The sequence below is a fragment of the Colossoma macropomum genome, unplaced genomic scaffold (assembly GCF_904425465.1).
Source record: "Colossoma macropomum unplaced genomic scaffold, Colossoma_macropomum, whole genome shotgun sequence".
NCBI lineage: Eukaryota > Metazoa > Chordata > Actinopteri > Characiformes > Serrasalmidae > Colossoma > Colossoma macropomum.
In genome coordinates, this window is record NW_023495312.1 from 132,639 (window position 1) to 158,751 (window position 26,113).

At 38.9% G+C, this 26,113-nt stretch overlaps 1 protein-coding gene across 2 annotated transcripts in view; it reads right to left on the minus strand.

Annotated features, from left to right (window-relative positions):
* Positions 1–1,705: 1,705 nt before the first annotated feature.
* gal3st3 (galactose-3-O-sulfotransferase 3) overlaps positions 1,706–26,113 on the minus strand; it is a 29,373-nt gene continuing 4,965 nt past the window's right edge. For both annotated transcript variants that reach the window (XM_036562110.1, XM_036562109.1), the window contains exons 2-3: positions 3,791–3,889; positions 1,706–3,062 (exon numbers count right to left, since the gene is read on the minus strand). In XM_036562110.1, coding sequence (XP_036418003.1) covers positions 1,793–3,062; positions 3,791–3,873 — 1,353 coding nt within the window. In that variant the 5' untranslated portion in view covers positions 3,874–3,889 and the 3' untranslated portion in view covers positions 1,706–1,792. The remainder of the gene's footprint in view (positions 3,063–3,790; positions 3,890–26,113) is intronic.

A 26,113-nucleotide genomic window follows, 5' to 3' on the forward strand; every position in this document is an offset into this window, starting at 1 on the left:
AGAGGAATGCATGGAAATGCATGGAAATCCATGGTGTGATCTTCCAGGCCCAAAGTGAGTTTGTGTTGGAATGACTCATTAACATCAGCTCTCTGTAAATCAGTTTGCAGTCTGATTAAGCAAGAGCACCCACACCTTGCCACGTCCTCATGGCCACTCCACTGTTTCTAGTTCAAAGTTTTAATTTGTTTACAATGGATGACGTGCCATGCAGCAGTTATCCAGCCAATCTGTTATGGAATCAGAACCTCCTTAACCCGTGACATACACGTCTTACACAATATCGCTACAGTAAGGATGATTAGGATACAGTGGACAGTGTGATGCCAGGTGTCTATAATCTACAGGCTGGGTTAGACATACAATTAGATAACACATATTCATATTCAGATAGCAGCTCTATTGCTCCAAATACTTGTCTGATGTGCATAATAATAAAAATAAGCCCAATCAATAGATTCAGAAAGCACATCCTGACTTATAGATATTGTTCAGGACGATCCTGGGAATTACTGCACAAGCACTTTAAAAATACACCAATAATAATAATAATAATAATTAGAAATAAATAAATTACAAATGTTGAAGCTCTGGGTGACTTTCCATCATGCCATGAAAAGCAGATAGAGAAGTCACTATTTCACTATTTCACTATTTCGGACACTATTTTAATGGTGCCGGAATGACCAGAATCACAGTGGACATTGACTTGTCTCAGACTAAACAGGTAAATGTCCACAAACCTGGATATACTCTATTAAAGAGCAATGATGAACCCAAGAACAAGATAACAAGGGAAAAAAGGCTTAAATGAATTCAAATAGATAATTTTTTTCCTAAGAGGACTCACATGAAGTTAAATCATGTCTTCTGTCTTCTATCATTCCAACTGTATGTGAGCACAGTGCTTATCACATTGTACTACTTGTCCCTAGTCTCTTCGCATTAAAAAGGGCACTGTGTCACCTCAAACTACTTAAAAGAACTCGTCTAGGCCTGCGCATTAGCGTGATGGTGGATTCTTTCATTTGCCCTCAACTGTGTTCATCCTTTTTAATTCTTTCCGCCGTCCTCTGCTCTGAGCCAGCTTGGCATGCTCCACTGTGCTCTCATGAATTGCAGGCCAGTGTAACCCAAGCGGCGGCCAAGGAAAGGCTGAAGATTAAATGATTAAATATTTAAATGCTTCACGTCCTTTGAGAGGGTTGCATCATCACCAACTGTCAAGAGCGAGACAGGTTTGAGACCACGAGCACAAGGCTGGTTTACAGAACCACACCATTTGGCGGAGGCCTCGCTTCAATAAACACACTCGCACATATATACGCTTAATGGTGTAGGCCTGCTTGTTTGAAAATACCTTGCATGCCTTAACATCATTTGGCTGGCAGGGGCCGACATTGCTAGAAGGTGAAGAAGGCAAACCTACTCATAGATATCTCTTCCCTCAAAAGACCAGAGGCATAAAAATCATGGCCTGTGTGCTTGCTTGCAGAGGCAGTATTTTTGTTTAAGTGCTGCAATTATATAGTGTCACATTCTACAGCCTACATCACGCACATGCTGGCCTTTATGAGCTTCACAGATCCAGCTGCTAAAGTCCAGGGTAATTAGAGAGGTTCTGCAAGCCTCACACTTGTGTGTGTGAGGCCCATTAGCCCACCTAGTCTCTTGTAGTCCTGAGAAGCAAAGATGTAATTGTAATGGCAGGCATTGTCCACAGCTTCCTGTCCTTTACAAATCTCTTCCTGCAAGTCTGGTTTACAAGAAGAAAAAGAGCAGATTGATGGGACTAATTGATGGGCTGCTGGGTGAAGCGTAGAGTTCCTCTGGTGGTTCTACCTAGTGCACCTGAAGGTCGCTGGGTAGAGCTCAGGGCAGAGATTTCCCGTCGTTGCCCTGACCGTTTTAGAGTCTGTTGGGAGGAACGTAACGGAAACCTATTCCGGTAACGCAGCGATTCTGAACGCAGCAATAGCCGCGTGTATTGCACTTCAGGCATAATGAGCTTCAGGCACATGTCCTGAGGAAGGCCTGAGCTTTTATTAGAAATGTTAGCAGGCAGATCGTAACCAACAATAGCCACTTTGGAGCTGGGCTGCCAGGGCCGCAGATCCTTGTTGGTGATCTGAGCAGCTGAACGCAGCTGAGGCAGTCGACCGCCAAAGCAGCTGCGTACCAGCTGGTCCCGTGCGCGCCTCAGGAGCTGCACTTCTCTAGCCACGCATGCTAGGCCAATTGCGTTAAGTTGTCGCCACAGTGAGGCATTGAAGTGGTCGTAGAGCACAGCGTCAATGGCATTCCATGAGCGTATTTTGGCCCTCAGTTCATTGGAAAGGCTGCTCTTCGAGGAAGCAGTGCGCATGTTAAGTTTGACATAAAGCACATCTTCTAAATCCCATGACAACAGACGTCGTAGCAAGACTAGCGATTCATCGAAATATTCTGCAATCATGACTAGCGAGAAGGTCCGCTCCACTTCTGCTGCGAACCGCTTTGCATACATTTTGGCATCTGCCGAAGGCCGATCCTTGTCACCGCCTAAGTCAAAGGTCAGTGTGTTCCTTGCATACATGGCGTCCTTCTCTTCCGGACGGTAGTAGGACCAGGGCTCGTCCAGAAAAGCCTCCAGGGAGCCATTGGGGACACGCTTGAAGCTCTGGCAGTACTGATTATAGTAGCTGAACAGTGACTCGAACATGGCACCTGGCTCTCGCAGGATGGTGATGTAGACAGTATCGTTGGGCATGAGGCGCCGCACTTCGGAACGGCTGAAGCGCAAGTGGTTGGTGATGATGTCCGGTGGTGTGGTGTGCGGGTGAACAAAATGGCTGCTGAATAGGCGTGGGTAGCAGAACTGGTGGTCGCATGCCGTGACGGGCAGTGCCACAGTCAGGTTGTTGCGCTCTGCAAAGCGGAAGAGGATGTTCTGCACTGTGGTGCTGGCCGTCTTGTGCGTCTTCAGGAAAACCACACTGGTGTGCTTGTGGCGAGGACTGCCACCGTCTGTAGAGAAAGAGAAGCGCATGGACGAGCAGCCCAGTCGGAATGCTTCCATAGTCCTGTAGAAAGAGAATGAAAGGGAGAAAGAGTGAGTAACACTGTACAATCTTTCACCTGGAAGGAACTTTGATAAAGAGTGCCTGAACCCCATTCCACTGTCTTATGAAAATAAACTTCTATCATGCAACTTTGCCAAAATTGAGCTTAAGCAGCTTCCTTTTGTAGACGTTTCTGCACTCAATTGGCCAGCTATTTTCTTTCTTGATCTGTTTTTGACAAGTTTAGGGCTTCACCTCACAACAGCATTCACGTTCTTGCCAGAGTTCTACCAGCCTCCCCTCATTTTACTGAATTAATGCAGATTGAGTGGCCTTCACCATCAACTGTTGTTGATTTGGTTGTTCCTAAATTGTCCCTTAAGAGTTTCCTCTTGCACTCGCATTGCATATTGCAAACCACTGTTCTTAGTTCTAGGGATGTGAAGATATATGAATTTTGGACTATCCAGGTTAGGATTACTGCTACAAACGCAGTAAACTGAATAAAATACAGACATTTTAGCATAGTAACCCAGAGCTGTCTAAATGTTCTGTTTTTCTGGAGTACAATAAACATGTTATCAAATATTGGTGTGAAATATCAGCCAAATCTAAACATCTGTCTGAAGCAAATATTTTTCCCAGTGATACCAATCAGATTCTGATATCATTGGCATCTGTTACATACAGAGTTGGGAAAAGGTGAGTGAATTCGGCATGACATTCCTGTTAATATTTAAAGTTCTTACCAGCTGAGGTGACCCCCATGATGCAACAGGAAGCTGACAGTAGTAATTGCCACCAGAACCAGGAATATCTTCTTCTGAGACATTTCTCACCACCTGTTACTAAGAGAGAGAGAAAGAGAGAGAGATGACTTTGATTGAACAACTGGTTGTATGCCTTTGCGTGTTCATGGTTCAAGCACTGTTTGATTGACTGATCACAAGAACATTTTAACAAAATGACACAGAAGTGAGAGAACAGTTTCTTGTGAAGATTGTGTGTGAGATGGAGTGAAGGAAATGGTAAGACAGAAAGAACGAGCAAAAGAAGAGACAGCAGGAACAAGAAGCTAGCAGCTAGAGTTTGTGTGACAGCTTCCCTACGTCACCTGACAAGTCCATGGGGCCTGGGAAAGATTCCAAGCGAGTTGGGACCTCCTTTACTCTCACTTGCATTACAAAGCCTGCCCCTGGCGCCCGATTACACTATCTCATTTCCCGCCTCCATTCACTTTAGCCATCTTAAATAACCCTTTAGCACAAGTTCCCTTTTCCCATTGATCAAACCCTGATACGCAGGAGTTAAATTAGCATTATCATTACCAAAGGGTTAGCTATCTCGCTACTCAATATGGTAAAACAAGCAGGGCTGAGTCAGGACTCAGACCTACATAGTGCTAATGAAGGAGGATAAACTATAGTACACCCAGTCTGTGAGGTGAGCTAAGCTACGCTTCGGGCTGTATGCTGAAATGGAATTGGCTTACAGATCCTGCACTTTAACCAATGTTACACAAATTTACGTTGTAAAAAATGCTGCACATTTACAACAGAAACACTGCAATAATCTATTTTATTCCTTAAATACAACAGATTGCTGTAAACAGTGATGTATTTTGGGAGAAACAGGTCAACCTTCTTATTTAAAAAGTTAACAAGCTGGATTTTATAGGAATTAGCTGTTACTTGCAAAGCATATAGGGAATGCAGCCAGGACTTTGTGCAGTCTTGAACAGCCTGTCTATGAATGTTGTAGTGACTCAGGTAGAGCTTCCCAGCATTCCTTGCAGTTATGTTAGATTTTTTTTTACTTTTTTATTTATTTTATTTATTATGCTTTATTTCTTCATTTACAGTTCATTTCATTACTCCTTCAATTTTAAGTTGAAGAGTCTATGTAATTCAAATAGAGGCTAAAACGTCTCTTGAATCTTGTTACTGTGACTACACACATATGTCGGAAAGGACTGCTATGATAGCACCCCAAAGGCTGCACACAGAGAAATCATTGCCTCTCTCTTTGCTTAAGAATATGTGTCTGTTTTGAGCTGACGAGAGCACATTAGAAAAGATGAGGATGGATTGATGCTTCATAATCAAATTTTACAAAATGGTATAATAAAATGGCTTCAGGTCTTTATATAGTACTTTGTTTATAAAAAAGACTATCTGCTCAACCAGCAATAAATGTTTTATCATACTGCAAAAGCTACACAGAACTCTGTGCATTTCTTTAGTGTCACTGCAAATACAGTGGCTTTTAAATCCATCTCCCTGCACCTTTATATTTCTGCATATCTATTTTGGCTGTTAGGGTGCTTTTAATTAAGAGGCTTTTAATTAGTCTAATTGTTTACATTAGACCTACATTCTGTGTCAACAGACTTTAGTCTGCACTTTTAACATGAGTGAGAAGTAATTAAAACAAGAATAAATAGAGGTAATTCAAAGCATGGAAATCATGGGGGACCAAGGATGGTTAACATACAGTAGGGTTGGGCAGGATCCCCTTTTTAATACCTTCAAAGTAGGGCTGTGTGATAAATTGTATTTTTATTGTTATTGCAATATGGGTTTCAACAATAAACACATCATTAGTGCAGTGATGACAGAACAGATCAAACAATTTCAAAAATGCATGGCCAAAGAGATGTGATTCCATTGCCAGCACAAACCATTAGAAGGCTATTGAATGATTCTCTGAGGCAAATGACTTAACCATCAGGCTATATGGCCAATTACAAAACTCATACATGCACATCTCTAAAACTCCTCTGTCCACTCCTCTGTCCTGAACTACAGGCCTCTAAAATGCATCAAACATTAAGATTGTGTGAGGCAGTAATTTCAAATGTCACAACAAATGTTTGATAACTAAATTTTGACAGATAAATAAATAGATAAATAAATAATAAATAAATAAATAAATAAATGAATTCTTGTGCATCTATTTAAAAATACTTATCTCTTGTAGCCTTTGTGGAAAAAGATGCTGAAATAATGGTGACTTTGTCTCAGTCTTTCAATGCACAAAAATGTGCTCGCAGTTTTGATGTAATTAGCTGCGATTATTTGCCTTCTTTTGATTGTGCACAGTATTGAAAGGTGCTTTTATGATTTTGTACTTTGCTATTTGCTTAAAGGAGAGGTTAGTTAGATTTCTGTTTATGTATCCTTAAAGAAAGTCTGTATGTGCATCATATCCAGTTAGAGACATGCTATTTTAATAATAACTTATCGCCTTTCATGTCATCATTGTGATATACAACATTGCATTTTATGTCAGTATCGTACAACCCTACTTTAAACTCCAAATATTACCGCGGTATATGGTATTACCGGGGCTGGGAGGGTGACTGTGTCATGGCAAACATTTATGAAGCTTTTTTGTTGTCTCATCTTGTGTTATTATAAAATCTAAAAAAAAAATCACAGTGAACACAGTGTTCAAGTCTCCATTTAATAAATGTCAAACCATCTATCTAACAATTGCTAAGTGTTAAAAAGTGCTGCTAACTAAGACAGAGGAGTAGGTTCGCATTAGCCCAGCTAGCATGATGACAGCTGTGCTCACCACAGAACATGTTCAATTCTGGCGAACTAAATCACTGACACAAGATGATGATTTAGATTATGATTCTAATTTGAGGGAGCAAAGTCGAGCAACTGGTGTTGAAGGGGCAGAAAGGTGAAATTAAACCTCCTCTGTGGGGTTTGGATCTGTAGCTTGATCGGCTAACTTAACATTAGCTTAGTGAGAAGGCTACAGACCTAAATAGTGCCTCACACCACAGAACATGCTGATTCTGTCTGGTACTCTTGTAACTGTAAATGATTGAAAATTAATATCTAAGACAGCAAAAGTCAGGGTGACTGGTGTTGGAGTGACAGAAAGCCAAAATCAAACCTGTTTTGTGTTGTTTGGGATTGTACCATTTTGGCTAAGCTAATGAGAGCATAGTAAGCAGGCCAAACATGCCACACAGCACAGCACAGGCTTGGTTCCAGCTAAGGATAATTTCAGAAGATAGCTGAAATTGCAAAGTCAAGACACTGATGTAAAAGCCATAATTCAAAAACGTTATGTGGTGTTTGTAGCTCTTAGCTGTCACTGATCCACCATCATGCTTAGTTTTCTGAGTTTTTTTCCAGGCTTTAAATTTTTCCCCTCTTTCTATCAGTGCCATTTATTGGTAAGCTCCCACACCACCAGACAGTGAGCTCCTCTGAAATATAAATGGGTGGAATGTGTTTATTTACCCTTTCAAATATGGAATAGACACACCGTCAACATTATTAAATATTGTGGTATACTTTTTTACCATTACCCCACCCAACCTTAATATACAGCACATTAAACTTAAGAACATGGTTTTCCTTCACCTATACAGTCACTCCGAGTTTGATCCGAGTTTTTCTTATGACAGCATTAACATTTCTTTTGGCCAACAAATTTTCTCCGCCACTGAGATGTAAAAGCCAGTATTACCTGACATTTATTGATTGGAAAAATGCAACTCACTAAAGCTAGTGGCCTTGAAAGAACTAAAACTCTGAATTTGTCACGCTTTCTAAGCCCAAGACTCTTCTGTCGAAACCCCAAACTGTAATCAATAAAAGGGACAAACACATGAGCAGCTGTCCACAACTTCAGCTTAATCTTTCACTCTGTCAGAATGAAGACCGCAGCAGGACCTCTCCACTGCCCTCTTAACCAGATGGCCAAACCCGAGCAGTGGCTCAATGCTCAGGGCAGACAGCACCACAAAGCTGCGGCTGGGCTGCTTTTTACCAGCCGTAACATGAGCTTCCCCCCGGCCCACCGAGCACTGGGCCCTGCACCGGGCCTGCAGGGACGCAGCTGGATCAGGTATCAGGCTAAAGCTCATAAGAAAGGGATTTAAGAGCCGGTTCGACGGCGAGTGCCTCAACACTGCACACACAAAAAACACCCCCACATACCCCCCCTTTAATTAAACAGGCCTGATTGGGTTTCCAACGATCCACAAAGATATGACAGCAGAAAGGGGGAAACCTGATAACCACATAGAGACACCATGATTTAGTCCTGAGTGAGAGAGAGAGAGAGAGAGAGAGAGAGAGAGAGAGAGAGAGACAGACAGAGAGAGAACAAAAGAGCTCCATATAGAGGAAGATGGACACAAGGAGCAAGACCTCGGCATAATTAGTTTGTATTTTTTTTATTAATATTATCAAGAATGCTACTGATATCTTCAAATTTCTGTGTAGTGTTGTAGTTGATGTGACTAGCAACCAGGAGTCACTATATAGGCATTTTATTTAACCCTTTGGGGTCAAAGCATATATTCCTAGATGCGCCTTTAAAGGCAATTGTATATGACATGATACTCACATGTTCAAAAGATTCAGAACAATCTCAGCTCTCTCTATAATGAGGCCCTTTTGACCTGGACTGTGTAAAGAGATCATTTGGCCCTAAAGCTGATAAACTCAAGTCCAGTTTGAGAAATTCTTCATATCTCTTGCGAAAACATAGCTTTACTCATGTGGACGAATTGTTTTGGTGCTTGAAATGAGTTAAAAAGCATCTTAGGTTCATAAAAGTAGTGGAATGTATGAATAAAATAGTAGATGAATGTTTTCCTCATTGCTACTTTCCAAAACAGCTGCAGCAACTTCAGCGGCTGCGAACCTTTTACACCTTTGTTTTTGTTGTGTCTGAGGCTACTGAATAAAAAATGAAAGGTTTCCAATGTGATGGGTAAGGCCTCAGTGATTTCTTGAGTGTCCATTGATCAGTTTCATGCAAACTATAGACTGACACTGTTAAGACATTTAGCATAAATAACCTACTTGCTGAGAGTTTTGACTGGGACTCGGAGCAGCGGGAGAGTAGTCACTTTTGAGGGAGAGGAATGTGAATAGCTGGGGAGCACTTATTGCTAACTCTGATTGGTAGTTTGGAAGGTTTGTTGTCACCTGCGCAAAATGTAGTCCCACCCACCTCAAATCGAACAGAAGAAAATGGCAAAAAATCTCTCTTTCAAAAATCTCTTAATGGAAAAGACAAATCATGTTCTTTCTTGTGAGTTCATAGTAAAAACATCACAAATGCTATGGATAATAGTTCATGAAAACGAGTAGACAGAGGTTTTAATATCCAAAACAACCTCACAGTAAACCCCAGTGCTGAAATTCCTTCACTGAATTGAGTGGAGAAAACTTTAAAGATATTCAGCAGTTTTACTGAAATAAACATACTGAATGTGTTTAATAAGTACTTCTTTTTATGAAACCGGTAAATGTTGATTTAGTACAGTCCTTTTTAAGAAAAAGGAACTGACCATGTTTGATTTACTGACATTTGTAGACAGAAAGGTAGCTGAAGGTGGACCTCCTCAACATCATAGCAGTTTTATGATTTTCTGTTTATTATTTGTAATCATCTATCTATCAAATAAAGTTAATTTGCAGTTAATACATGTAACCTTCATTTTAAAGGTCCAGATGCAAAGGTTGAGATGCATTTTACAAGTACACAAAACCAATTTAATTCCCAGAAATGGGAGACTATGATCATTTTGAGGGCAACACTGTGTTACTTGTAAATGGAGTACATTAACCATTATTAGACACTGATATTCATGTTGTTTTATCATCAGTGAGTGTTTGCAGCAAAGCACAAATGGAACAGGTGAGCTGCTGCTCTGCTCGAATGAAAACCTGCACCCACACCCTCACAGCCCTCTGCGGATAAGATCAGACATGCCTGTTTTTGATTTCGAGTAAGCAGTCTGAGGTCCTTTCATAACATGTATCCTCTGAGTGATACACAGGTCAATTAAGACAAGCAGTTGCCACAAAATCTTAGTCACTCATGTCATTTAGATTGGTAATTACGTAAAAGGTCAAATTACACTGACTTCATTTCGAGTCCCTTTTGACATTTTGAGTCCCATCAACTGAAAATATTTGTACTAAGTACAAAAATATTTGTACTAAGTACTAAGCAATTAAGCATGTACATTATATGCATGTGACTTTGGGTTTAATGAACTTAAAAAATATTAAGGAAACTAATCAATTATTTTCTGCTAACCTATGTGGGTTTATAGTGCACTGAACCTTCTGAATTTTATATGTACTGTTGATAATGGTAAAACACCCTGCATCTATCTCTCCAGCATGTATGGATTCAAAAAATATGTTGTAAGTCAAAATCTTACCGAAAAACTATAGTAAATTAATGTTTCAGGCATCAGGCAATGTATTCCCTTTCTCGTAATAACTTTCTGTGAGGGAGCTTTTAGAGACAAACTCTTCAAACATCTGGTTCCTATCACCACCAATTCAAGGTCTGTAAGTTTTGCACATTAATCCCCTCTAATGACTTTGTTAACAATTTAGTTGTGCAGAAAATATTTACAATTCTCCTTTAAGGCTTATATCCAATATGGAGGGTACAAGTTTCAATGATATGCCATGGTACAAAACCTAATAAAAAACATATTGTTTCAAATTTGAATAATTCCAATAACTACTACGTTTGTAAAAAAAAGTAGTAAACAGCCTGTCTCCATAGATTATTTACACTGTTAAAATCTGAACAGAAAACAATATCAGTACTGGCGATCAAAACATACAAGAGTTTTACTGAAGTTCAATAAAGTTAAAGGCATAGTGAAAAAAGGAACAAGAGTTTGGCCGGACGGTGAGTACATAATCCCTCAAATGTAATCCTGTATAATGTACGCCATAGACAGTTCTAGTTGACCCACATAAGATGGCAAATGCATGTGTTTACATAAAGTAACAACACCAAATTGTACTGTATCACACAATGCTGCAGGTAAAGCTCATTCATTATGCATTACATATAAGCTATCTATTGCATTCAGCTCAAACAAAGCCTGAATGGACATGGCGAAAGCATCGAGATTAGAATTTGATCTGAGCTTTTGTTTGAATTAAAATGTGGCTTTTTGGAGCACAAAGAGGCAGGCTGTGATTCTACAGCGCTGAGAAGGCTGCATTGTGGCTCAGCGGATGGATAGCCTCTCTCTGTCCAGAGAGAAGACAGGTGGGCTACTGTGTGACTTAGTGCTAGTCATTTAGGTTGCGCATGCATGGACACACACAGGCACACACGCATAGATGTTTGGGGTTGGTGTAGCAGGCTTGTAAGTGTTGACTTTCTGAACTTTGTCACTCTCTCTCTCTCGTATACCCTGATTTATTTGGCCAAACCCAATGTCAGTTTGGACAAGTCATGGGTTGGACATTGTTTCTCAAATATCTGTTGGGCTTGGGTTGGGTTGAAATATCACATTCAGGTTTCTCCTAGCCTGTCTTCCAACTTTCAACAAATTTGAGCCTGTATTTATCCCTGCACTCATTGAAGTGTAATTTAAACTGAGGTGTTGGATAGCTGACAATTAGGTAGTTCATTTCACAATTTTTTGCTGGTTGATGGATGTATGGATGATCTACTTATTCTTATATGGTTCTTTAAGGATGTTATACCTGAGATTTGTAAGAGTGAAGAACTTTTTTTTTATGTTTTAAGAACATCTACATCATGTAAAGGTTCTGCATCGGAAGATCCAAGAACCATTTAGTAAATTCAGACCATGTCTTCAACACACAGTGATAATCTGAGGGGAGACTGTGGTTGAGGGAGGGAGAGAACTCTCTAAGAACTTGGGCTGGAGTCCTAGCCATCTTCAGCTTGAAGCTAGAAGGCGGGACTTTTTTGAACAGTCATAAACCTGATATAGAACTGAGGAACAGGCAGGAAATGGGGTGGTGGCAGACACTGCGAAAACTGTCATGGGAATTAACTGACAGAGATGGAAATTTATAGGACGTTATACTTGAAACAGTTTCAGGCATGGTCCTCCCCCAAGATTGCAGTTACACCATAACTCAATTTAGGAACATTTATTTTTGAGAGAGTGGGGCAAAATTTTGTCAGGCTACAGTCTAGTTTAAACAGAACCTTGTTACCCTACAGTTTAGTTTAGACAGTGTTTTGTTAGGCTACAGTCTAATGTTTAGACAGAATATTTTCAGGCTATAGTTGTGTTCAAACAGAATTTTGTTGGGCTACAGTCATGTTTAGACAGAATTCTGTCGGGCTACAGCTGTGTTTAGACATTTATTTGGGCTATGGTGAAGAGTTTTGTTGGGCTATAATTGAGTTTTGCTGGGCTACAGTTTTTTGACAGACTATTGTCTGGCTGCACTTGAGTTTAGACAGAATTTTTCAGGCAACAGTCGAGGTTTAACAGAATTTTGTCAGACTACAGTCGAGTTTAGACAGAATTTTATCAGACTACAGTCGAGTTTAAACAGAAGTTTTTTGGCCTACAGTTGTGTTTGGACAGAATTTTGTCAGAGTACAGTTGGATGCCGGCACAATGTTGTCCAGGCTACAGCCAGTGATATAATCTCTCTTTTTTTCTTTGTCTCACCACTATTTTACTACATTCCCTCCATATCTCAATTACTTTATGTAGATTCTTTCTTGTTCTGTCTTCACTGATACACTGGCATTTTTAACTTATTTTAAAAAGTTACCTGGCTGCTTTAAATGTTTGGATTCGACTTCAAATATGAAGTTAACCAAATGTAAGATGCAGATTAACTTACAACAATAAACCTACTATTAATAGTAGCACTTTCTACAATTTATATTCAGTTTAAGGCAGGCAGGTTGCTAACTTTTTGAGTTAAAACAACAAATCTTTTTTACAGTGTCTCTCATTGCACACTTGCCCTGTTGCTCCCTCTTTCTCTTTTTCTGTCAGGGGTCAGGAGATCACCTCTAGCCTGAGGTTCTCCAGCTCCTTCTTTACATGGAAAGGAGGGAGAAGTGTGTCAGGGGAAGGGTAATGAGAGAGAGAGCAGTGAGTGCAAACAAAGCAGCATGTGAATTCTAGCCATGTAGTTCACTCACTAACAATGAACAAAACACTATACAATATATAAGTGTCTCTTATCATCAGGACACATCAGAAAATTTACTGCAGCCTAATCCTGAATTATTAAAATGGGATTAATAAAGCAGCAGAAAACACAAATGTAGTATGGACTGCGATTAGAATCAGCACTGTCTACAACTTCTGTGATTGTTTCAATAAATTAAAAGTGAGAAATAATTAATACAAAATCACAAAATGCTTTTATCACTGTTGATAATTGCACCTTCTAAAGGGTTAAACTCCTCCAGTTTATCATGTACCTCCTTTGTACTAGTTTCCATCAGTCATACTGTACTGTTTGCAAGCCAATGTCTTCCTCAGACGTATGTAGTGCAGGTAATTAATCTGTTTGGACTTACAAAGTAAATATTAGGTGAGGGCTCAGCTACATAAATAAGTGTCTGTGTGTGTGTGTGTGTGTGTGTGTGTGTGTGTGTGTGTGTGTGTGTGTGTGTGTGTGTGTGAAAGTGACAGAAATATGTTGGTCCACTAGTTTAACCAGCTGTATTACTAAAGCATAAACTCAGACACTCTTGTACAGGCTGCTGATTGGAGTGAACTGGTGAGAAAGTGGGACAAACTGAAGATCAGTGTTAAAGCAGTGGGCATTTACAAATCAGAATGTAGCAGAACTTCACTCAAAACATGACAATAACACTGTAGAAAAGATTTGTTGTTTAACTTATAACTTCAAGACTTGTGTAGCTGAATGGAGCAGGCAACCATTTTAGACAACAGGTGCTGTGCCGAATTCTGAATCCCCCTCAGAATCTCATTTTCTTTCATGTTTACACATTGCATAGACATATAAACTCTAGATTATTATTGCAACTTCTGTTATTTAATATATAATATATACTTGCCAAGTGTCAGCCAATCATGTGGTAGCAGTGCAGTGCTACGCTATGGTAACACAGATAACCAGTCTGTACAATTATGGTGAGCAGAAAAGCTGGGGAATGTTTTCTTAGCACACTTTGGACCTATTAATACCAGTCAATCTTTCTATTTACGGCCACAATTTACCATCTTCGCCTAGTTCCAGCATGATAATGCACCATGTCATGAAGCAAAAGTCATCTCAAACTGGTTTCATGAATATGATGATGAGTATAGTGTTCTTCAGTGGCCTTTCCAATCTGAATCCAAAAGAACATCTTTGGATGTGGTAGAAAGGAGAAAAATCTGCAGGACTTGCATGATGCAATAACGTCAATAAGGACCAGAATCTCAAAGTTCTGTATATCTCAATATTTCCAACATCTCGTAGAATCCATATAAACAAATTAGCATTTATTAATCTTATTAATGTTTATAAAAAGAAACAAAAAAAAGAATCAGCATTCATATGTCTACATGACGTACCGATTCCTTTAAAAAAGTAACCTGTCTGCCTTATCCTGTCTTAACCTGTCTAATAGTAAGTTAATAGAACAGTAATCAGTGTTGCATTTGTTACTTATGATTTGAGTTTCACCAAAATCTCAATTATAAGGCTTTTTACTTTTTGAAGATAAAGCACTGAACGATTTTTTTTAACAGTGAAACAAGAGCTGATAAACAAGTGCTCAGAGCTCATTCAGAGAGCCCTGCTGTTTAATAAAGCAAGAAATCCTCCTCTGCCTCCTTGAGCTGTGTGCATTTGATGGAGGCATTATCTTCCAAATCCCTCAAATCAGTCTGAGACAGCAGGCCTGAAACTGCACATCAGCCAGCTTCTGATTTACACACACACAAATACATGCTCAGTGAGGGCAGTAAAGGCACAAAGGTCAGTGTCAAGTTTCGAACAGAATTCATCTCTGCCTGGAGATTTTTGATTTTCTAGAACAGGTAAATTTGGCATTAAAAATGAATTTAAAATGGTATTTAAAAATGACAGTGTAAGCAATTTCTAAATATGGTGCAATATAAATACCAGACATTCACTTAGAATGCTTTCATACTAGGGTTGCCACTCGTCCATGGATTGTCCAGGTTTTGGTTGCCTGTCTGGGAAAAAAATAATTTCCATTCTTGGACACAAACTATCCAAGACTCCAAGCATTTTGTATGTTAGTATTTCTGAAGAAGTTTAAATTAAAACTTCTTTTTATCCAATCAAACAATTTGTGTACAAGGAATAGGTTTAAATAGTTCAGATCACCCTCACTGTAGGGACAGCTGTTAGAGTAAGGTGTACTGTTGGTGACATGTTTAGGCCCTAGGCAGCACTTCCACATGATAACTGAGAAGACTAGGCTCTGCAGCTGAACTGACATCTATCTATTTTAGACTGCATTGTGAGCACAGCTATCTATCCATTGAATTTAGTAAAACATCAAGCCACCTATCTAATGAACAAGAATTTTACATAGCTGAGGTTGCAACTCTATTTCATACCTACCTTATTTGGTGCAGATCATTCAATCAAAAAAATCTTTTCCATAAAATATGCATACTTCACTTCCTAATTCTGCATAACTCGCACGCTAGTTTTATAGTAGATACTGAATAACAATAACAGGATGATAATCCTGCTGTTTAAGGAATTAAATGACCTCCTAGAATCCTATAAAAGGTTGGATGGGCAGTGTATGTCCTTTAGTTGTCCTAGCAACTAAACATTCTATGACAATCACCAACATTCTCATATTTGCTGTCAAATTTTGAAAGTCCAGAAAAAGAACTGAGAGGCTAAATGAAACCAAGTGGATGAGGAGAGAATATTCTAGAACAGTGTGAATGGGGAGAGCATTCCAGAGCACTGTAAATGGGAGGTGTACTGCTGGTGACAAGTTTGGGCTCTAGGCAGCACTTGAATGCAAGAACTGAGAAGATTAGGTTCTAGAACAGTGTGAATGGGAGACAATATTTTAGAACAACGTGAATTAGGAGGACATTCTAAAATCATTCAGGGTGTTCTACATGGTGTAAATGAGAGAGAACATTGTAAAATACTGTAAATAGAGAGGTCATTTGAGAACAGTGTATATGGGAGAGGGCACACTCCAGCAGAGAAAAGATTTTAGATCATTGTGAATGGCAGAGAACATTCTAGAACAGTATGAAAGGGAGACAGCATCCTAGAATAGCGTGAATGGGAAAGAATGTTTTAGAACAGTGTGTATGGAGAGAACATTATAGAACAGTGTGAACTTGATAGAACATTCTAGTGCAGTGTAAAAGGGGGAGAACATCCTAGAATAGTGTGAATTTGGTAGAACATTCTAGTGCAGTGTAAAAGAGGGAGAACATCCTAGAATAGTGTGAATAGGAGAGCACATTCTAGATTCTCTCAACAATCACACACACATATGGCACCAAACGTTTGTTGGTTTGTGTTGGTGGTTGTTTGGTCTGGGTGCTCTGGCCTTAATAAAACATCTCTGCTTTCGTATATTACTACTCACTGTGCCAGGTACAGTAACTGTAGAGTAGTGCAGTGCATCTTATAAAAGTCAATTAAGGACACAATCCGCTTCTGATTTAATGTTCCTGGCAAAATAAATAAATAAGCCCCAAAAACGCTGCACCAATCAGTTCCTTTGGTTCAGAATGTTCCAAATGTTCTCTCCCTCCTGTTGAGTTCACTTCCGATTTAAAATGAGTGGAGAAAAGTGTGAAGAGAGAAAGAGAAGAAGAGAGAGTGAGAATGTGTGCATGTTTGTGTATTAGGCAGTTTTTGGGGACCAAATGCTCACAGTAGGATGCAGAACTTAATTTTTTTGTTTCAACGTTTGGGGACATTTGAGTTTCATGGAAATACCCCCTTAATACAGAAACACTGTTTGTCTTTATGCTGTGTGTATGTGTGTCTCTTTATGTTGTGTGTGTCTCTTTATGCTGTGTCTATTCTTCTCTGGGTGAATAACAGGCCAGAATAGTAATAATAAGAGTGGAATAATTATGTTTGGGCATCAGCCCCCTGCAGGCATCAGGGATCAAGCTGTGTCTCTTTGCCAGGCCTTGTTAAACGGCCGAATATTTTTAAAACTATAGCCTGAATTGTCTCCCAGTGGTTCAGAACTGCAGAGTACTCTGAAGATAAACTAAAGAAAAATGCTTTCTAAGGTTTTCTGGCCTGCTTCTATTCTTGTTATTCCCAAAAATCTTAATATATCGTCACTGTCAGAACAAAACCTCACATCTTCAAAATGGTCACTTCAGGTGAACATTTTTTTCTACATAATTTTGAATCATTTCTACTGGTCAATTCATCAAGGAATTTTAATACAAGGAATAGGTAACATGCCTTTTCAATGACAAATGGCAAAATGGAGATACAAGGTTTTTGCACCACAGTGACAATATACTGAAAGATTTAAGAGTTTGTGCCTCAGTGATACTAATACTGAACAGTTTAGTCAACAAAGTTGAATAATCATCAACTTCTAAACAAAAAATGTTCTCTAATTATCAATGATGCTCATGGAGTTCAAACAATATATCGTTTATTGATCTTTACATTAGGGGCCTTGGCAGCACTGCTATTACAGAAGACAGTGTTCAATTTCTAACCAATAACAATGTTTTGTGTGTGATATGAACATCCTGACCAATCACAGATGTTCTTTGGATGTTCTGATGTATCCAAGCGTTCACGTGACCCAAAAAACACACATAATTCTGGTCATGTCACATCACATCAAAATCTCACTGATACATTTCCAATATATGGGAAGATATACTGCACTTTAATTTTGTTGGTATCTGTTCACATCATGCAGCCCTAACCAGAACACTGAACTACTGCCCCTCTAAACGCACTTTATTGTTACTAGTTTATTGGGGAATTTTATACTTTTACTTTTTGTTTTTCAAATATCACAATATTTGAAGCCAGTATGTAACTTATTGTTCATTCAATGTGTTCATTTAACCATTTCTAACAATTTTACCATTTTTTTCTTGCTCCGTGAGGAAGCCCAATATTAATTGTAGTTACCATCCAATACTTTGGCTAATCAATGCTTCATTAAATCAAATCAGGTATGCTGGTGATGGACGTAAACAAATCCAGTGCGATGGCTGGGCACGTCAAGGAGACATCTGGAGCCTAACATTGTTCTTCAAACGTGCTTACAAGAAATTAGAAGGTATAGTGATTGGGTTAGTTGGCTGATTAAAGAACAGTTGATAAATTAATCAATTAGAGACATAATCATTAGTTTCAGCCCTGCTGTGTACAGGGTAGTGAACATTACCCACTGGGTCATGGGTTCAAACCCCGCCAGGCCTTCTTTAAGTAATCCCCTGGAGGACGGGACTTGTCCTGACAGCGTGTGTGCCCATGGCGGGATTGAGTTATTAAGCTGTGGATGTAACAATCAGCACTGCGCTGTTCTGCTCTTCTGCCTTCACACAGTGTTTATGAATTCTCAGCAGATGGCACGGCTGCCGGCACTGCTTTAGCGTTGCGAGACCACAAATAATGAAGAGTGGGGGGCGGGGTGAAGATAGAGATGAACGAGGAAAAAAACAGACATGGGGTTTTAGAGGACAAACTATAAATGAACATAGGAAAAGAAAATCTATTAGTAAAATGTGGTTAGCTGTCACTGTTCCCACATAAGCGTCCAGAGGCTTTTATAGTCATGCCCATACATTTGAGAGTTCCCAATGGAAAGACGTGTTCTCGTGAAAGGGACACTGTGATAAGCCCAAAAATGGTGAACCCCCCAACAAGGCATTGTTCTTATTATTATTATTATTATGATTATTTCATTATTATTATTATGATGATTATTATTATTATTATTATTATTATTATTAGATCTGGGCTGCGTAGCAATTATCAGCCATGAAGTCATTAAGTAGAATTTATCATTTAATTTCCTACATTTTATGTGGATTAGCATTCTGTGCTCTGATCCACAATCCAAAACTCCATTCTCACTTTTTTACTTCATTTTAACACACAGCAGAGAGTGTTTAATGTTTGTCATGGAGACAATTTAATGGATTTTTATGGAACAAATAGATCCATTTAGAAGTCCTGACAAGCAAATTGTAATTTTTCTTTTAACGAGTGCCCCTTAAAGACATATACATGCAGAAATTGTGTAACAGCCCATTCTGCTAAGAACATTCAACAAACTGCATGGGAAAATCCACTGGCTTACACAGAAGCTGAAGCTCTATTGTGTGTGTGGAATGCCGAGCATTCAAATACTACAAGAGCTCTGATGTCGAACATGGCATTAGTGTTAATGTGTTCATTTTTTCAAAACTTGACATGCGTTGATTTTGTTCTGATTGTAAAACTCTCACTGTATTAAAATGTCTTAAGGTTTTGTCATTCTCTCTGGCAGAAATGGAAACTGTCCTGCCAATACAGAATATATGTCTAGGTATGCCAGTGGCTTCAAATAATGAAATAGATTGATATTTATTGATAAATTTGTCCCACAAATATCACAGCACTTTGAGATATTGTCATGGATATTTTGAGACAGATACAAGGCACGAGTAGTGCCACATTAACAAATGGCCATCGACCTATGAATAGAATGATTTTTATTCAGTGTTTCACATACTGTGCTGCACTAAATCCAATTAAACAGTACGACTTATGCACTGTATGATAAAACATGCAGTTGGTTTGTGTTCTTTAAGTACTGACAATATTCACAATGTGTTCAGAAAAGCATATGGTTTATCATGATAACAAAATTTAGCACACTGTGTATTTCTAGTCTTAACCCTAATTAATATTATTATTATTGATGTATATTGTGATTTTATGTCATTACTGTCCAGTTAAAGGACAATATATATTGACCTGCAGTCTGAGCTGCAGAAGGATCATAAAGATATGTGTGTATTCTTGTGTGTGTATGTATGTGTATGAGTGTGTAAAATCAGTGTTTTTAATGATATAAACCTATTTTGTTGCTGATAACTTCTAATATGCTAGCTGTGCAACTTCACAGATTTCAACTAAGTTGTAGGAAGCTCTAAATATGAATAAGGAATTTTCCAGAATGATGGACAGAGCTATAGATGATTCTAAAATGACTGAGAAAGCTGTAAAACACCAGGAATGTTATAATAAAATTAGCATATACAATGCCTTCTATTTCTGCATCTGTGTGTTGGGAGGAGGTATAGGATCTTGTAATGTTGTGTATAACAGACTGAGAGTCAGGACTGGAGCTAAAGAGCTTAATGAATCCCCCAGGGGCCCAGGGGGGCTGCCCAGCCAGCCACAGCCTAAAGGGACAGACACTCAATCGCTCTGTAATACACGGCCATCTCTGGGAACCCCCTGAGTCAGAAACAAGCCACAATCCACCGTCATACCAAAGAGTGCCATTCACTTTAGCTCATTTTGATCTTGGGCACTTGATGACAAAGTGAGACAGAGCAGGAGAGAAAGCAATGGTGTGATTTTTTTCCTCTGCTCGGTGAGATGAGAAGATAAAAACTGTGCTTTGAAATGGAATCTGGCTAATACCACAAGAGAGGCTAATTTGGTTGTGTTGGAGCAGCGAGGTCGGAGTTGAAATGTCGGATCAGAAGATGACGGAGGGAAACGTAAGACGCTTGTGTCTGACAGGGGATGTCTTTGTTGGTTCTGTGCGTCGAGAGGTTTCGTGTTCTGCGGCCCTCTGCGAGGCTAGTTTTTCGTCATGGAAACCGTGCCAGTGCAAAGGTTCATGAGAACGTCACCTGCGGTGGTGAAGTCAGTCACATCCTGCACAGCTTCGCATCCACCTGTTCATCTCTACTGTTTACACACTGTCAGCAATGCTGACCTGATGTGACATCACCATTACTCAGCTTCAAATTAATCGCACCTGTTACACCAGAAGAGCTTGTTCTTTTGTTCTGGTGTTTTCAGTGGGATGACAGAGCATGGCAGCCACCTCAACCATGACAATTCAACTGAAATTCATCTGCGCAAAGTCAGAGACCACCCTACATTTATTTGAGTTCCACTCAAAATGGCCATTACATAGAAGTAACTAATTTGTCAGGAGGTATTTCTGAGGATCACAGAAACAAGATAATATGCTTGCATAAGGAAAGAAAAGTCAAAGGAAAAAAGGGTGAAAAACAGGAGATTTTAACACTGAAGCGCAAAAAATGATTGAGATATAGAGAAAATGGGACTCCTAACAATGATGCAAGACCTGGTAGACCACCAAAACTGTCACCATCAGATAAACAGAACTTAAAGCTTTCATCTTTGAGAGGGAAGAGAAAATCAAGCTCCACAAATCTATACATTTCTGTCCATCCCTCTACTGTGAGAAGACAACTTAACACTGCCGGTCTGACAGGATGTAGCTGTCAAAAAGCTGAGAAAAAAGAAACAGACATAAAAGAAGAAAACGTGTAAATTAAACAAAGAAGATGGTGGTGTTCTCAGAACAATGAACTGTCCAGACCTCAATATCACTGAATTTGTTTGGCATTATTTGCATTGTGAGAGACAGAAAATGTAAACAACTTCTAAGACTGAACTTTGGAGGTGTGGAAAAAAATTCCTTCAGGTTTTGTGATAAACTGCAAGCAAGTCTCCAGAAAAGAATGGAAAATATTAGATATTATTAGATTTTCTGTTATATGTTTTTTGTTTTTGTCTAGAAGTGGATAAATGTATAAGTTGATTGGAAACTAAAATCAAAATCTGGGTTAAAATGTGTTATTGCATAACCAAGAACAGCACAAGTAGCAAGTATCATTAGTTGCCCAACGCATGCAATAGCACAAATCCAAAGTCAGTGACCATATCATTGCTGTTGGAACAAAATCTTGTATCGCCATTTTTCTTTTTTTTTATTTTTATACATAATTTGAAAATGTCACTTACATTATTTCAGAAATTCATAATAAACAGACCAATAGAAATGGTCCAAAATGAAAATTGTTGCATTCACTTACAATGAAAGTTAAGAATGTGCCTCAATCACCAACACCACCGTAAGTTTTTTCCTAAATTCGAGAAAGGTCCTAGGAAAAAAAAGTCTATGTCACATTCATGATGTGTTCTTAAACTGCAGAATCGTTTGCACCTTTGTGCTCTTGAGTGTGTGTAGATTCTGTTCTTACCTAAGAAAAAGTCCCAAATAACAAAACACTGGTGAATGTCAGAATCTTTGTAAAAACTGCTCATTTGGTGAATGAGGCCCAACGTTTTTTGCTTCTCCTGTAAAGTTCCTTTTTGGAGATAGGAGATTTCATTCCAACAGCGTCAATTAGCAGGTTGATTAACAAATCAAGTAAACAAGCAAACAAGAAACAAAACTAAAATATCCGAAACATTATTATTATTGTTTAGTCTGTTAGTGCTGGGTGATAATGATAAAATTCAATAAAATTATATTTACCAAATATTTCACACTATCACGAGGGCAATGTGGCAAAAATATAAAAAAAAAATCACAATACTTGAACACATTTTCTCATTATACAATGAGCATTATGATATTTTTTTATTTCTGAGGTTTGATAAGCTAGAACACTTCCAACACTTGTAAAAAGTATTGAAATACACTACACAGTGTGCAGTCTTTAAAATATAATATATAATATCCTCCATTATCATTCATAGAAACAGGCATTTGCAGAGAAGGCTGGGGGCATCACACCACACTGTACTGACTGGTGTCCCTCATGTGCTTGTTTTGATCAGAAACCTGAAAAGGCTAATGCACATCTTCATATTTGACAATGTGAACCAATTTGCATGTCAGCCTATAAATGGGACAACTGCTAAAATGCTACAGTATTCAGTAGACCAGTCTGCTCACCTCTCATCTTTAGAGAAGAAAACACCACTCTTTCTGCAGGAGCATGTGTGCCAGTGTTTCTTCTGAACAGTAGTTCTCCTTTAAAGTCCTCTTGAGCCAGGGTCAGTTGAAAAGAGGGCTCACAGAAACATATGGCTGTGTATGTGTCCTGCCTTCAAATTCACTTTATAATACTGTTCCTGATCATTATTAACTCCTAATGAATAAAACAGTAACACCTTATTCATTAGTAATGAGTTACAATGTGTTTCACTTTATAATGTTGTTCCTGAAGATATTTAACTTCCAATGAAGAACAGCAACACCTCATTCATTATCTAACAGACAGTAATTGCATAATCTCTTGGTAACATTTAGAACCAAGTGAATTTGAAGGTAGGACACATACACAGCCATATATTTCCATGAGTCATATCTGCATTTGACCCTGCTCTCAAGAGGACTTTAAAGGAGAACTACTGTTCAGAAGAAACACTGGCACACATGCTCCTGCAGAAAAGAATAGTGTTTTCTTTTCTAAAGATGAGAGGTGAGCAGACTGGTCTACTGAATACTGTAGTGTTTTAGCAGTTGTCCCATTTGTAGGCTGATGTGCAAATTGGTTCACACTTGCCAAATACGAAGATGTACATTAGCCTTTTAAGGGTTCTGATCAAAACAAACACATGAGGGACACGATTCAGTACAGTGTGGTGTGATGCCCTCAGCCTTCTCTGAGGATATGTGTCTCTGTGAATAATAATTGGAGGATATAATCCTTTTATTTTAGGGACATTGTATAGCGTATTTCGCTACTGTTAGAAGTGTTAGAATAAACTACACCAGTTAGCAGTTTACCAGGAAACTTGTAAAACTGCACTGAGTAGTAAATGTTGAATTCACTAATGTTGAAGTCACTAATTAATAAGTAGTTATTCTAAGATACCATAGTTACTAATTAATTCTCTATGATATTCTGTAGTTATTGTTTTGTTAACGGTGAACTACCCTAATCATTAGTTCACAATTAGCTTCTGAGTAATTAACTAGAAGTCCTTGGAAGTAAATAGTAGTTACTTAAGTGTTAATGCAGCACTACTTATTCGTCTCTGCTTAGCTCCTGCTTAGTTACTTATTAACTACGAAAGAGTGTTGTAAAATGTTATTAAATATTGTTTTAAGAGCAATAAACTGCTTTATCTGTCTCATGCTTCTTTGGCCTTTTGGGTGATATTTTGAGCGAATGACCCAATAAAAACCATGGTGCAGATAAGGACACTAACTGAGCAAGCTAAGTGTATGAGTAAGTCCAGCCCAGCCATCAGGACAGTGACGTCAGCCCAAACTGACGATGTATCATCCACCACAACATCAGACAATAAAACAATAACAACCTATGACCTGAGCTAATATGTGTGCAGACTTCGTTTACAAAACATAAACTTCATCTCACAACCAAACCAGGCAGTGGACTCTAAATGGCCAATCAACTGACCACATAATTTAGATTCTGTCCTGCACAAAGCCGTCAGGTTTTTCTGCCTAAAATGTTTCGTTCAACAGGATGTGACAAAACTGATCTTCAATAAGCACTGTTATGCTAAGACACTTGATAAATGGCTGTGACCAGGTTATGATTTGGCTTTTCACTGGGGCTTAGGGTTAAAGTGAAAAATCCAATTTACACAAATTTCCCCATAGTCAATCAGCCAAAACGTTCAGTGTCCGATGTTTGCTACTTTAGATTTTTGCTGGTGATACTAGGATAATAGCAGCTAATACATTATGGAGCTGATTAGCAATATGCTGACTGCCTGTGTGAACCATCACACACTTGAATCACACCATGTTGAGTTGTTAAGTAATCTCAAATATACTTGCCAGTGTGGTTTCTGACACTATATGACATACCTATCTATAAACATTCAGACTTGATGGCTATTGCTACTGCTTTTTAGCTATGCAGCATACTTTCGTCCATTTTTACAGATAACAAAAACCACAGAAACAAGTTTATTAGATTGCTCAACAACTCGACACAGTTTGAGGCAACTGTGAGACGATTAAATATGCAGTTTACACAAAGCTAAACTCACAGCTACAAGCTTCCATTACTTGTTAGCTACATTAGCCCTGTAGCTCCAGTCCAAAATGAAAGAAACAAACATGTCTTGGCTGATCAAAAAGTCTTCATTATGTGGTTTCTGACACAGTATGACACATTTTTATCTATAAAAACAGACAAAATGCAGGCTTGATGGCTCCTACTACTGGTTTTTAGCTATGTAGCATCATTTTGTTTGACATTACTTAACAACAAACTCAGTTTGAGGCATCTGTGAGATGATTCTGGCATGTACTTTATACAATGATTCCAATATTTACTACACTGTTATGATATATATTAAATATTTGTTACAGTATTTGTTACATCTGGGGTAAAAGGGGAAAATTGTGGAAGTTTGATTTTTCAACTATTGCTTTAATCAGTCCTGAAGGGAGAGTTTGTGAGGACTCTCCTGCTGGCCACCTCACCTGCTGAGCACAGCAGAGCACAGACAGCCAGGCAGCAGAACACGGGTTTCAGCTCTAATCCAGAACGACTCCAAAATAATCCCCCGCCCTGCGAATCCCAACGCTTTTACACTGACAAGATGAAAAGCTGGGATGGGGAATGAACTGTTGCCACACACACATACACGTTCACAGGCATCTGTTTTTAAGCTTACTCGGCATGAGACGGCAGAATAGACTGAATATGAAAAATGGAATGCAAGAAACCAAAGAACGGACAGATGAAGGTGAAAATGCAAAGTTACATCAGCGCACTGTGTGGGAAAAATCCATCTCCATTAAGTCAAAGGTCAAAGGTCATGGAAAAGGTTGTGACCAAGGTAAGCTAGGTAACTGAAGGGACACATTATCAATGTTTTTCTAACATAAGGGGAGATGAACCTCTGCTGTTTGGTATTGGGGAAAGGCAAAAACATCCAGCCAATCAAATCGGATCTTGTAAGTTGTAAGCGGGGATGCACCGATACCAGTTTTTCCCCTCCAGTACTGATACTTGATCCTCAAGTATCTGCTGACAGTAAATACCCATACCCATCTACATCCATACCTATATGCACAGACCAGTGTATATATACACACACACACGCACACACACACACACACACACACACACACACACACACACACAACCAGACTTATTTCCAAGTTGTTTTGGGGCATTTCTTTTGGTCCATTCATCATAAAATGTACACACAATGTAAAGAGAAACAGACATTTTCAACTTATGTCAAAAACAGAAAAACGTCAAAAATGGAGATATGAGGTTTTCTTCTGACAGCAGCGACATATATATTGCTTGAAAATGCCCG